Source organism: Cryptotermes secundus, unplaced genomic scaffold (genome assembly GCF_002891405.2).
Source record: "Cryptotermes secundus unplaced genomic scaffold, Csec_1.0 scaffold512, whole genome shotgun sequence".
NCBI classification, from domain to species: Eukaryota; Metazoa; Arthropoda; class Insecta; order Blattodea; family Kalotermitidae; genus Cryptotermes; species Cryptotermes secundus.
The window spans coordinates 9,715-24,417 of record NW_019735563.1 but is presented as its reverse complement, the minus strand read 5'-3'; the positions used below and the strand labels follow the sequence as shown (position 1 = coordinate 24,417).

The 14,703-nt window shown below is 39.7% G+C and overlaps 1 protein-coding gene across 3 annotated transcripts; it reads right to left on the bottom strand.

Moving 5' to 3' along the window:
* Nucleotides 1-368: 368 nt before the first annotated feature.
* On the bottom strand, nucleotides 369-5,167 carry LOC111869604 (zinc finger protein 391). Of its 3 annotated transcripts, none has more exons than XM_023861250.2 (5): nucleotides 4,939-5,027; nucleotides 4,517-4,654; nucleotides 4,002-4,154; nucleotides 3,739-3,851; nucleotides 369-3,034 (listed from the first exon to the last, which is right to left on the bottom strand). In XM_023861250.2, the coding sequence occupies exons 3-5, from the start codon at nucleotides 4,152-4,154 to the stop codon at nucleotides 1,855-1,857; spliced, it is 1,446 nt and encodes a 481-aa protein (XP_023717018.1). In that variant the 5' UTR covers nucleotides 4,517-4,654; nucleotides 4,939-5,027; the 3' UTR covers nucleotides 369-1,854. The 3 variants fall into 3 exon arrangements, with proteins under 3 accessions (XP_023717018.1, XP_023717019.1, XP_023717017.1); XM_023861251.2 differs by lacking the exon at nucleotides 4,939-5,027 and adding an exon at nucleotides 4,800-4,928; XM_023861249.2 differs by lacking the exon at nucleotides 4,517-4,654 and having other exon boundaries at nucleotides 4,939-5,167.
* Between the last annotated feature and the right edge of the window lie 9,536 nt (nucleotides 5,168-14,703).

Genomic DNA, 14,703 nt, shown 5'->3' with positions numbered 1-14,703 from the left:
TCCCTTCATGAACATATTATACTCGGAAATACAAAAAGGCTTCTTTACCTGACCATGTCTCCTTTGAACATCAACCATGCTCGAATTGTGAATTGTGGAAATCATATTCACAACAAGAGTATCCCTATCTCCAAAAAACAGTTCTGCTACTTCAAGACACTTGCGTTGGGTCCGATGGAATTTGCTTCACCCCTGGATTTCCAGTAAACTGTCCCAAAGCAGGCGTTTTGTCTACTTTCCCCCCATGTGGCTGTCCCCGCAATGTTGCTACCCGCACATTCGTCAGAGCTATGGTCACTTTCACTTTCTGTAGTCACAATTTTTTGTTCGCTCCTGCCACACTCACTATCAGATTGTGAGTTTCTATGACCAGCAGACTCACAAGGGACGTCAGATAGCTCATAGGAGAAGAAGTCAGATATTTCTTGTTCTCCAAGAAATCACTTGGGTGTCAACTGCTTTGGTCTTTGATCCATATTGAACTACTGACTGACAGCTTGCTACGTAAAGCTTGAAGAAATAAAGGCATTTATTTTCCTTTGCAGGGGCATAGAGTTACAGCGAGGTCTAGTAACTGATTGGTCAGCAGACATTCCAGAGCCTTATAACGCAGCTGCAAGCAGCTACGTGCTAGCTAGGTGGGGCCAGAGAGATGTATAGTGTGTTGCAACTTATCGTGTTTTAAAAGCCTGTTAACATGCGAACGATCCACCATGTTTAAAAGCGAAAAACCTTTTAAAGGGTGCGCGGTCCGCAAAGTGTTAATAAATATGGATTTAACTCGTGGGGAAAGAAAGGCTATTTAATGGGTTACAGGCAGACAGCAAAACAAAATCACACATATGCAGTCCATTAACTTTCTCAATGAACCAAATCTAGACTCTATGGCCTTTGCTACAGCACACTATTCAGTATTTATATTACATCTCCTTTGCTGATGTTGGTTCTGCTCTTGGGTCTCTGCAACATTTCAGAGGTATGTGCTGCCTCCATCTTCAGGGTGCATGTAGATCCACACAGAATGAAGAGCCACGAGAAGAACCAACATCAGCAACGAACCATCACGAAAGCCTACAACCAGTAATTACATTTCTTTTATCAAATTATTTCTACAAAGGAGATTAACATGGGTACATTCTTTTACTGAAACACTAAATCTAGTTGTGCTTACATTTCCCAGAGAGTTCAGTCTCATTCCAGTCCATTCTGTGAAGTACAGTACTCTGAAATGTGATACTCTATATCACACTGCTTGCTCCCTCCATGTTCAGTTTACACGTTAATCCTGAAGATGGAGGCAGTAAATTTCTCCAGAATTTCAGTAACTTCTACCAGACCATATTGCATCACATTCCTTAACACAGTACTCATCGTCACCACCACTGGAAACCTCAAATTTCAAATTGTTATGTTATCTACAGAAATAAAACTGGCGCCTCCTCCCCTTTCAGCATTTCTTGTTTGACACAGTCCAGGAACTTTTCGATAGAACCTCATATGTACTATCCCAATGCTTGGCTGAAGACAGGAAAATCATGAAAATTATAAGCTAGGAAACCAGTAACCTAGTTCAGACTTAAACTGGGTACCTTCGAAACACAGCTCTTACCACTACACCAAAAGGTCTTAAGTGAGTTTTTACATAGGTTATAGTCTATAGAAATAATTCCACAATATCTAGATAAGACAACACATTTCCTCTGCTGTATCTTAAAAGTTTGATTATAACCACAGCAATTGGGTCCTATTGTACAGAAAAAAATGTCCTTATATCATCCTTGACTTTTTTTTTTTGGAATATCCTTTCCAGAACTTTTTACATAATAAAACTAACACAGTACTAAATTTTAACACTTAAAATGGTTTTATAATCATGTGTGTCTTTTTATGCCTCTTTAACTGATTACTTCTAATGAACCTTTTACCACAGTCCTGACATGAGTATGGTTTTTCGCCTGTATGTAACCTCATGTGAATCTTAAGTTCAGTGCTTCGAAGAAAGGACTTCCCACACTCAGTGCAAGCAAATTGCTTCTCACCAGAATGCATCCTCATGTGTATCTTATGATCACAGCGGCGAACAAAACTCTTTCCACACTCTGTACACGAGAAGGGTTTTTCTCCCGTGTGTGTACGCATATGCTCATTGAGGTTACTGCTACGAAGAAACCGTTTTCCACAAACAGTACAGTTAAAAGGCTTGTCATCCATATGTGACCTCTCATGCAAGGTAAGGGTATTACGGAGCCCAAAGCTTTTACCGCATACCTGACAACAGAACGGTTTTTCACCCGTGTGTGTCCTCATATGACGTGTCAAAGTACTACTCTGACCAAAACTTTCTCCACACATTGTGCATGAAAATGGTTTTTCACCAGTATGTGTCCTTATGTGTAATGTAAGATTACCACTCTGACGAAATGTCTTGCCACACATTGAGCAACAGAAAGGTTTCTCTCCAGTGTGTGTCCTCAGATGCTTCAACAGACCACTTTTCTGAGCGAAAACATTACCGCACTCATTACAAACAAACCGCTCCTTCTCCTGAATCATTGGCAAAGCTTCAATCATATCATCATCATCTATCACGCCAAATCTATCAAGGACAGGGATGTCAAATATTTCCTCTGCCTTCACTTCTTCCTGTTTCACAACAGAAATATCGACACTTTGCCTCTTCTTCGGACCTCTCCGCTTCTTTGGAGCTCTACAATTTTGTGCAGGAGTATTTTTCTGTCTTCTTAAACCATCTTTCTTTTCAGCAGTTCCATTCACCTGAGCTGTGCCTTGTCTCCGTTTAATCAATTTCATTTCTTCTCCATTCTCAGCACAGTCTTTACCACAAACATGTGAACAACAGATCTGATGTATGCCTTCTTTACTGTCAGAAATGTCAGCTGAAGAAACCTCACAATTCAATTTGGCCTTATTGTGTGTTTTACCATGTTCTGATCCAATTTTTTGATCTGAAGATCCTGGTCCACATTTGTCTTGCAGATCCAAAGATTGTGCCAAAAAGTGTCTATCATGTGACCTATAAGAGAAAAAGAGTACATATGAGAGACAAGAAAGAATGTGATATAAAACTCTTACATTAGATTATTTTATAAACATTTCAACAAACGAAAAAGTTTTAAACAAAATGAAAAATTAATCCAACTTTTTCAATGTATGCAACACACTTTTATTGGAACAGATGTACACCACATCGTATACAGTCCAGCCCTGCCACTGTTCTTTCCGCAGCCAATCATCATGAGTGTACTGAGTCTGCTGTGTACCATGCAAGAAGAATCAGACATTTTCAAGCTTTATCTCAAATATATTTTGCTTTCTATCATGGCTTCCAAAGCACTAATCAATGCCTGTAGTCTGCAAGTGAACTATACCGACCGAGCGACTGCCGCTTGTCGGCAAAGTTAGTGCCAACTTTAGCGGATAGAGGATGTCATGTGGTCAGCTCAACGGATCCCCATGGCCGTTAATTTCGGTTTTCTAGATCGGAGCTGCTATTTCCTCCTCAATTATCCTCACAACGCTGAATGGACCCGTTCCAGATCCACTACTTCTCAGAAAATCTGGTAGTCCTGGGAATCAAACCCAGACCTCTGGATCTGTAGCCAGGAAGCATAAGCATAATACAGCCACACACAAACCATTTATATTTTACAAGCAGTAGTTTTCACTGATAATCTTACTACAGTAAACTATACCAAACATAACAAGATATAGTCTAACCTTGGCTCCTGGTTCTCAAAATCTTTTACGTCAATTTTCACATCAGAAAAGTCATCTCTACACTCATCATCACTCTCAATAGGAGATACAGAATACAACTTTTTGTCTTCTTCCTGCAAAAGACAAGGGCTATATTTATGGTACAAATTAATGAAACTAACCTGCATTATATATTCAGTCCTGTAGAAAAATTGTCAACTGCTTGAGATAGGCAAGTGCCCACTGCCAGTTGCAGTGTTAATCATATCACTAATATTAATTACCTGATATGAATCTGACTGAGGTTGCAAATCCCTGAGGTACTGATGCAGTGCTATATCTGAGCTCTCACACTGCAGTTTAAAATTATATGAGGAATTAACTTGCTGAATACACTGATGGCACACCTGTGCTGGCAAACTGTCTCCAGCAAACATCTACAGTAGAAGTCATGAGAACTATCAGATACATTATAAAATAATTGAAACATTTTGTGTAATTTCTGAACACAAAAATGATACAAAATATGACTTTAAACATCTCACTTAGTCTCTACTCCAACACAGATATCACAGCTTCAATTTACTTATTTATTTCTATGCATGTTAATATTGCTAGATTCTTCTAATCATCATCTATTTATGGTCTTCTAATTTGTGAACTGTCCCATCAAATGTGGCCAGAGTACAAAACTGTCTAGCAACCTAAAATTAGTGCCTAAGTTAAAACGATACAAGAGTTACCCCCAAGAATGTAATTGCCTTCATGATGTATTAAACAGACGTACAAATAACGTTACCTTTACCGATTCTGTAATTTATTCTATTAAAAGTTAAGTGTCAACTGGCCAGGAACTGCGTTTTTCTTCTTAGTGCATGTCAACCTGTAACTTGTTACCACTGGTCTTCTGTCTTCCACAAACTACTCCAGCCAAAATCTTAAAATCAGTTAAAAACAGTTAAAAGCTGCTTTTAAACTCTGAACTCAAAGTGTTTCAGTTAGGGAAATTGTTAAATAACGCAAGCTTATATTTAAATGACAAAATATAAAAATATTCTTAAAATATAAAAGGCAGTTCTTACAATAGCCTCTTCTATACAAAATATATCATGGTGATTTTTATTTAAAAACATACTCATATTAAGATCACGTCACATATAAGCCATATATAAATCGATAACGCGAAACAAGAATGCTCATCCGTAAACAAACTTTAATAACCTTAATCACAGGAGCGAATGTCATAATTCGTGCAGGCAGAGAATCATCATCTCCAAATAGAGGCAATAATCCATCCTTCTGTCCCAGACACAGACGACATATAGTGCTGAAATTTAACGGCATGTTGAATCCGTCATTTACATCGGTGAACTATATAAAACCCACATTACAAGCTATTTATTTTTAACAAATCGCCATTTACAGATCGTCACTGCCACTACGATTACCAGACCCATTCCCCTGAACGTAGTCAGACTACACCGACTACACTACTATGTTGGTAGAACTTTGCATAGTTCCACGGATTTCGTGTATACAGATGTGTAAATCAATGTTATCGGTTGCAATTGGCTGTGACGCCGTGTAGTTGGGTACATTTTTTACAGCTGTTGCTCCGAAATGTCAGCAAAGATCTTTTCAACGGTGTAAGCATTAAATTCCTTGGAAAAGTCGTTAAACGTCTACTAGAATAAATGGCGTCATATTCTAATAGAGGCCCACCCCATCATTCCTTCCCATCCCACTGCACTAGAACCTATACAAAACATGTTTTCCCCCCAAATCAGTTTAAAGTATAAATGATACAGGAACACACGGAAGCCTGCAGAGTATAATCTTCTGCATTATTTATGCCATGTACGTTGATAAAGTTCTGAGCAACATACTGGCTCCACCATCAGGTTCTGATACAAGCAAGAAGTGTGCAACAAGCATAGATCTGCTTGTTGCCAGCTTCTTGGTTAGCTTATTCCACAACCCTGAAAACAGGGATAATGTGTATCTCCAAAATGTCTGTGGACTTCTCCAAAATTACATGGTGCTGCAAATAGGGTCATAATCATCACAGTTACCATTATGTTAACTTCATGATAAACAGTTTCCATATGTAACAACTTCACATGGAAGGTAATCTATTGCACAATAGCCATAACAACCTACAGAATGTAATTATCTGAGGGTCATTTAAATGTCATAACAGAAGAAAACAATTCCTCAAATCAGAATACAATTCCCATACTTAAAAAACATCTAACAGTAGTCTGGATATTTCAGAATATCCCAAGAAAAGACAGTTACTTCTGAAATATATATAGTCATACTGTACATCATTCTGTCATGTTTTAGAAGATATAAAATGTAGATTGGAAAAAAGGGACTCCAAGTATCCAACAAGCTGTCTTGAATATTTAATGTAATCCCCATTAAGTAGGTTGGTCAATCAGATAAATTGTTGCAGGCGTCGCCAGCACAGCCATTCTTGGTTCCAAGTCCTGTGGGACTCATGACCATATTTTACTGTCTCATTACTCTGGGACTCAAGCAACAACCTCTAGTAAATAGGTAAAGTTAAAAGTTAAAGCTATCCCTGTAAGAGGCCATGTCAGATATTGAGGCTCTCACACTTTCCAGACAATTGGCTCACAGATGGCAGTGAGGTTGTTAGCCTTATGCGCCGATTGCCCTTTACCCACAGAAATATTCCTGGTACTCATTTCTGTCAGAGGGTGAGTCGACCCTAGGGCCATATTGCAGCTGGAAGGATTAGATCGGTTAAAAATCCAATGACCTCATTGGGAATCGAACCGTCGGCCTTCCGGCTTGTAGAATAGTGACTCAACCAATTACACTACTGCATGCCCCCTAGTTAGTAGGGCACATTATTTATATTTCATTTTGAACATTTTGAATATTACTGTTGCAGGTGTTAAGAGACCATGGACAAAAGGAGAAACTTATAATATATCATGTGCCCTTTGGTAATTCAAATTATTCCAATACTTGAGTTACCAGGTGAAACACAAAATAAGAATACACTATTTTTTTAAGAGGAAGTGTTTGTATAACCTACAGCCTTCTAATGTGCAATGGAATTCTTCAATTTGGTATGTTCAAGGATTTTTGGACATTTCTGTCAAAATTCCACTTTGAATGCTGTCTTGAAATGTTGCCAAGCTTGTGCCAATAATAAACTTAATCTGAACATTACTCTATGGATATACAGCACAAATTCTTATGATTAAGAGCTGTTAAATGTAATCCCAATCATAATGTGGAGCACAAAGTTAGATAATTCCAATTATCAAGCTGGAGAACAATTACTTGTCTGCTACATGCAGACAGGTTCAGATTATGTCTTCTCCATGCACAAGAAATACTGGGAATCCTTGACTGGACTCAGGCAAGCAAAGGGACTTATACGAGGACCCTCTGCTAAAAGAGCAAAGGAACTTTTGAAATTATACAGGAACCAGCTATGATGGGTGGTGGGACTACTTACAGGACACCTTAAAAGACACCTCTTCAAACTGGGACTAAAAAAAGTCCCACTTGTGAGAGGTGTCAAGAAGAAAATGAAACATCCACACATATCCTGTGTGAATGTGAGGCTTTAGCCTATTTTAAATAATGTATAACCTACCAATCTGACATGTGAGACAAAGAAGATTTAGAAAACACCTTACTCGGGAGATCAGTACAGCCCATACTAAAAGAAAATTATAAAACATGTTACAAGGAAAGTCAGTAGAGCCTGTACTCATTCATTATTTGTTTGTTCTTCATGGCAGCTTGAAAATGTGTGAAGCTCCTTTCTTGCATTTTGTTACATTATGCTGTGTAACCACAGTGAAACACAAGCCATGGAAGGGGGACACTAATTCCTGAAATTTCCAGAGCACATACCCGAAACGTAGGCCATAGAAAAGAGTTCAACACAATTGTTGAGATTTCTCTAAAAGATATTTATCAAAGATCCGTTCAATGTTCGGAGCTAGGTGACAGAATTATAGATAATGTCACCAAAAAATAACAAATTGGTATGGAATACTAATTCATAACTCTCTATTTTGCCACATCCTTCTTTCATTCATCAGGTAAGTATATTATACTAACTGGATGATGTTTCTAAGGAAAGGTGACCAGAACTTGCAACAGTTTTGCCCATCCTAATACCCGCACCCACCCCGCGGTACAATTACCCGACAAACGAAAGCACTAAGTGGCGAAATTCTGAAGATTGTGAAAAGCTGAAAGTTCTTTGTGTTGTATTTGGCTTCCAACAACATATCTTGAAAATCAGTTATGGCTGAGTGTCAAAATCACATTGACAAGCATGACGCTTTTCAGAAAATGAACATAGACAAAACCCTTAAAAGCAAAGTAACTATGGAACAGCATATCAGTGATTTTCTCATTCACTGATGAGCTGATCCTAAGTTATTTCAGCTAATCAGGGACATTGCCAGACAAGATGCAGCTCTTCCCCTTATCCGATCACCAGAAATGCAATCTACTGCAAAAAAGAACACAACATTCCTGAAAGAGAACAACCATTTTGGAATAGCTGCATCTTGCCTACCACAGCCTGGCACTTGTAGTTCCATACCAGCTAACTTGAATAAGTCAGATTATTTTACAAACAAGTTTGGGTACAAATTTGAAATATTTTCTAAACTACAGACTTGTATAGCTAGACCAGATTATTGCAGTGCACATTTTAGAAATCAGTTTCAAAATTTGAAAACACTACTTGAAGATCCATGTAGTGTACATGAGGAACATAATTCAATAAATAGATTTTCTGGGCTACAGTAGTGTTGCTGAAAATTACATCCCTTCTTAATAGATGGAGGCAGAATACATGCAGGGAAAGTCATTTATAATAGCAAGAATTGAATGGTTTACACACCTTTCAGAAATAGGCTATTCAAAGAACAAGTCAGTTCATACAGGAACAAAAATATTAAATTCCAAACTGAGATGTACATAAATATTTAAAACATTAAAATCATATGAAACAAACAAGTACTCATTTTCATGGAAGTCAAAGAGTATTATAACATGTGGGAATATCCTCAAAAGTAGCAGCTATACAAACTGGATATGAGAGGAACCTCAGAGTATTCTAGGGCACTAGCAGCAATACCTCAAAGTAGACATACATGCATTCTGCAACTTTCTCCATCCGTGACTGGTATGGTTTGGTACGCGGCCATGGTTCTGTGGTACCACAAAGAACTTGTAGCAATCTTACTATTTGAAGAGGTCCCCTGATGTCCTGCATTGCAGTAAGCAGCAGATGCTGATGATGGTGACAGTGCTGGATGCTTGGAGACTCTCATCAATGTCCACTGTCCCACGATGACTATTTGCTGTGCCTCACATTTTGTGAAGCCTGCCTGCAAAACAACTGGCAGCAATCAACTGTTCCACTTTAATTTCTTGTCTTGTGGCCTGCACTGACCATCTTCTAATTTCTCTCATGTTTATAAAGTTTTTGCTGATATTATGGCTAATTTGAGACTATTTTACCAATTGCCTTTATTTCTGTGGAACACTTATATGAGAATTATATAATATGCACAATTATATTCTTTTACTGCCATATCTAATGATCTCATTTAAATTAAATTCAATGTTTGAGATGTTATAGTATCTTGACATGCTTACGAGTACTGTTAATACTTGTTACAACACTGACTTCAAATTTTAAAATTTAAGGTCAGAAATATTTGGGATATTTTAAAAATATCAGGGCCTTGCAATGTGCCATGCAACATTATAGTATTCAATAAACTGTAGACCAGGAGGCAGATTTATTGTATTAAATTGTTATGGCCAGTGATTGTAATACCACAAGGTAAGAACCTTCAGATAGAAAAATATGTATTTAATGACGTTTCTCACTCACACTTGCAATACATGGAATTTTATTAAAAAATATATAAGAACCTAACTCAAGGTAATAAGGTCGTTTTAAATTCTTATTCATGAAACAATATGTTTACTATCTCTGAAATTAAGTAATGTTAGATTTTCATGGTATCTAAATTTTACTGAAAACATAGTACATACATAAAAGGTAAAGCTGTCCCCCTGCTTAACTAATTAAGCACTATGCTATGAAGGTGTAAGGGGAATGGATGTATAGATCCAGATTTTCTTAACCTTGGCACTAGCTGGAGGTGAGTGGTCAGCTTCACGCCACTTAATCCCCGAGGAAAGAACCCCTGGTACCCATTCAATGGAAGGTTGGGTGGACCCCAGAGCAGGTGTGGATGATGTGGAGAAGAGAAAATTCTTGACCCTACTAGGACTCGAGTTCTGACACCTTGGTTGTCTATCCTTTAGCCAGTCACTATACCACCTGAGCTATCCCGGCTCATCCAGTGCTTACATAAGGAAGAACATAAGAGACCAGGTCTGCGTGTAAGTTCAACTATTTTATTTGACGCACGACCACTCCAACTGGCAGAAAACTGCTGGCATCTCTAATGAAAATATCTTACATTTCACAAATGCAGACAACCTGTCCACTACTGCAACTTCCTAATGAAGACAATAGTGCAAACATGCTAAATGGCAACCCACTGGAAACATCTTAACCGACACTCTGGTGCCAACGTCTTAACCAATACTTAAGTTCAAATATCTAAACCGGCGCTCTAGCACAAATATACTAAATGGCAAACGACTGCACACATGCTAAATGGCAACCCACTGGAAACGTCTTAACCGACATCTAATGCAAACATCTAAACCAGCACCCTACAGCAAATATCTTAAGAGCATTTAGTGCAAACCCCCTAAGTGTTTAGTGAAGACAAGTGCAAACATCTAAACTGGCAAAACTGGCACTCTACTCCAGATATTTTATGGATTTAGTGTAAACTCCCTAGCCACCAACCTAGTGAAAAACCCCTAAATGGCACTCTACTGGCGCACTAGTGCAAATATCATAACCAGCACTCTAGTGTAAACATCTTAACAAGCACACTAGTGCAAATATATTAACTGGCACACTAGTGCAAACATATTAACTGACACACCAGTGCAAACATGTTAACTGGCACACCAGTGCATATTGACTGGCACACCAATGCAAACATATTAACTAGCACACTTCCTACAAATATTCTAAATTGTAAAGTAGTTCTCAGTCTTATATTATGAAGTTTGTGCATATGATATGCCAAAGGTTGTGAAGTATGTACATATATAGTATTTGGAACCATTAAGTTACATAATATTATGGTATCCCTGGTACTCATTTCTGTTAGAAGCTGAGTAAACCCCAGGGCCTAGTGCAGCTGGAAGGATTAGGTCAACTGAAAAAATCCAACGACCTCATCGGGACTTGAACCTGTGACCTGCCGGCTTGTAGCGTAGCCCATCAACCAACTACACTACCAATTTTCCTGGGGAGTAAAGCGCGGCTGGCGCGTAAGGCTGACAACCTTACTGCCATCTTTGAGCCGATTGTCTAGATAGTGTGGGACCCTCAACGTCTCACAACCCTATGGGCCTTCACGGCCTGGTACAGGGATAGCTTTACTTTTACTTTACTTGGTACTGTGGGAACCTCCCACAGTCTAACAGACAACTACCACAACCTAGCAGGAGCAGACAATAATTATGCATCATAGTTCCAAACTGGCTCTCTAGATACCCACACATGTGCTACTCAATTAGTGCACGTAACCACAGCTCCATCATTCATCAGATTCTGGAGAGAAAGTGGAAGTACAGTGAGACAGTACATCAGCTATTCATAGGCTTCAAGAAAGCCTATGACTCAGTTAGAAGGGAAGTATTGTACAATATTCTGATAGAGTTTGGGATACCCATGAAACTAGTTAAGCTGATTAAAATGTGTTGAAACGAAACGTATAGTAAAGTCCGTATAGGTAAACATTTGTCTGATAAATTTCCTATCCAGAATGGTCTAAGACAAGGAGATGCTTTATTACCACTGCTTTTCAACTTTGCTTTAGAATATGCCATTAGGAAGGTCCAGGGAAACCAAGTGGGACTGAAATTAAATGGAACACATCAGCTACTGGTCTTTGCTGATGATGTGAATCTACTTAGTAATAATGTAGATACCATAAAGAAAAAAGAAACAGTAACTTTAATTGACGCAAGTAAAGAGGTTGGTCTAGAAGTAAACACAGAGAAAACTAAGTATATGTTACTGTCTCATCACCAAAATGCAGGGCAAAATTATGACATAAAGATAGGAAACAGATGTTTTGAAAATGTGGCACAGGTCAGATATTTGGGAACGATGATAACAAATCAAACCCTGATTCAGGAGGAAATTAAGAGGAGACTGAACTCGGGTAATGCTCGCTACCATTCAGTCCAGAACCTTTTGTCTTCTTGTCTGCTGTCTAAAAGTATAAAAATTAGAATATACAAAACTATAATTTTGCCTGTGGTTCTGTATGGGTGTGAAACTCGGTCTCTGACTAAGGGAGGAACATAGACTGAGGGTGTTTGAGAACAGGGTGTTGAGGAGAACATTTAGACCGAAGAGAGATGAAGTGACAGGAGGTTGGAGAAAACTCATAATGAGGAGCTTCATAACTTGTACTCTTTTCCAAGTATAATTAGAATGATCAAGTCGAGGAGGATGAGATGGGCAGGGCATGTAGCACGAATGGGGGAGACAAGGAATGCGTATAGGTTATTGGTGGGAAGCCAGAAGGAAGGAGACCACTGGGAAGACCAAGGCGTAGGTGTGTGGACAATATTAATATGGATCTTAGAGAGAGAGAGAGAGAGAGAGAGGATGGGATGCGATGGATTGGATTGTTCTGGCTTAGGATATGGACCAGTGGAGAGCTCTCGTGAACACGGGAATGAACCTTCAGGTTCCATAAAATGCTGGGAAATTCTTGAGTAGCTGCAGAATTTGGAGCTCCTCAATAAGGGCTCAGCTCCAGCTGCAAAAGCTTCCTCCGACCACTCGCCAGCCCGCAATCGCCTGCCTACTACAAAGAAGATGCGGCTGGAGAAGTGGCCCTTTTAAGGACGATGACATCATCGGCATCACTAGCCCCGGCTAGCCCGCTACGGAGGGAGTCTCCACCGTTTACGTGGTTGTCCCTGTGAGTATCGACATCCCACATTTGCTGACCCCGACGTAGCATGGAGACTGCAGACAGTTGCAGAGAGCGGAGGTGTCCAGAGCGGCCTTGCGACTCCCACCGTTCTGAACGGCCAGCCCAAGTTGAGGCACAATTTACCTTGGCCGGCATAAGCAGCGAAAAGATCAAGTTCTGCCAGGTGATCTCGTAGTTGGACCACCGGTATGCCAAGGAGGTAGGGGACATCATCACCTCTCCGCCCGAACGCTGAGGACCGAGCTTGTGAGGCAGTTGCCCCCTCGAGAGAGGAACACATCCACCAGCTTATGATCGAGGAGATGGGCGACCGAAAGCCGTCTCAGTTTCTGAGGCACCTCAGAAGCCTTGACCCAGACGTGGAAGACGACTTCCTCCGTGGCGTCTGCTCCAGCCGGCTACCCCCCACCGTACAGAGTCAAGTTGCAACTGTGATGTATAAATATTGCCTGCTCTGGGAGTTGTCTACTAGAGTGCGGGAGGTTCCCACAGTGTACTGAAAGATTTATTTATGCGGACTGGCCTTGTATTACTTTTTGATTCTCTGTCTTGACATTCTTCATGCTCATTCAGAGCACAACAGGCCCGCTGCCAAATCACAGGTCCAGTGTTCGACTGCCGGATCAGAACTTCTGAACACAGTTGTTCCTGAATTAGAAATTACTTGGCAATACAGAAAATATAATGGAAATAATACAGAGTCTGTTGAAATTTTATGAAAAAAAAAAAAGAAGTCATATTATAAAATACAACTTATCTTTGGTCAGTTGAAACTCAGTCACATTCTCACAACATATTTCTTTAAGATCCACTTCAATATTATCTTCCTATCTATGTCTTATCACTCACTGTTGGAGCTGAGCCCTTCTTGAGAAGCCTCCAATTGTGCAGCTACTCAAGAATTTCCCAGCATTTTATGGAACCCGAAGGTTCATTCCCGTGTTCACAAGAGCTCTCCACTGGTCCCTATCCTAAGCCAGATCAATCCAATCCATAGCATCCCATCCTCTCTCTCTAAGATCCACTCTAATATTGTCCACATACCTACGCCTTGGTCTTCCCTGTGGTTTCCTTCCTTTTGGCTTTCCCACCAATATCCTATATGCATTCCTTTCTCCCCCATTCGTGCTACATGCCCTACCCACCTCATCCTCTTCGACTCGATACTTCTAATTATACTTGGAGAAGAGTACAAGTTATGAAGTTCCTCATTATGCAGTTTTCTCCAACCTCCTGTCACTTCATCTCTCTTCGGTCCAAATATTCTCCTCAACACCCTGTTCTCAAACACCCTCAGTCCAGGGGCGTAGGGTACATGGATGTGGTGGAAGCATTGCTTCCCTATAGAAAAGCAACCAAGAACATTTCTGGCAATTTTTCAATTTCAAAAAAATATTTCATACTTCAAAATATTAATTAATCTGAGAACATATATTACATATAATGAGAATATTGCAAGTTTTAATGTGTTACATAGACAATTTATCAGGATAGATCAGTTATTTTCTTCCAAAATGCAGGGAAATTTAAACTGCAACACCCGCGGAAGCAGCAGGTCTTTCGCTTCCACCCTCCCCTGGGTTAACTGGCTGACTCAATGTCAGTGTTGTGTGTAAGTGAGCTATGCGCTATGGTATGCTACCAGCTTCGTGCTTCCAGCAATGTTGTCAGATGTAAGGCACAGTTTGCAGTAGAATAATCTGTGACCTTGCAGTTAAGCGTGCTTACTAGAAATTCGCAGAACCAGGATAGGTTGTCATCACTGGCTTTGATGAACATTGAAAAGTCCTTCCTAAACAAACTGCAGTCCAAACCCATTTTTCTAGATGAGGTTATTGATCTGTTTGCCAAGAAAAAC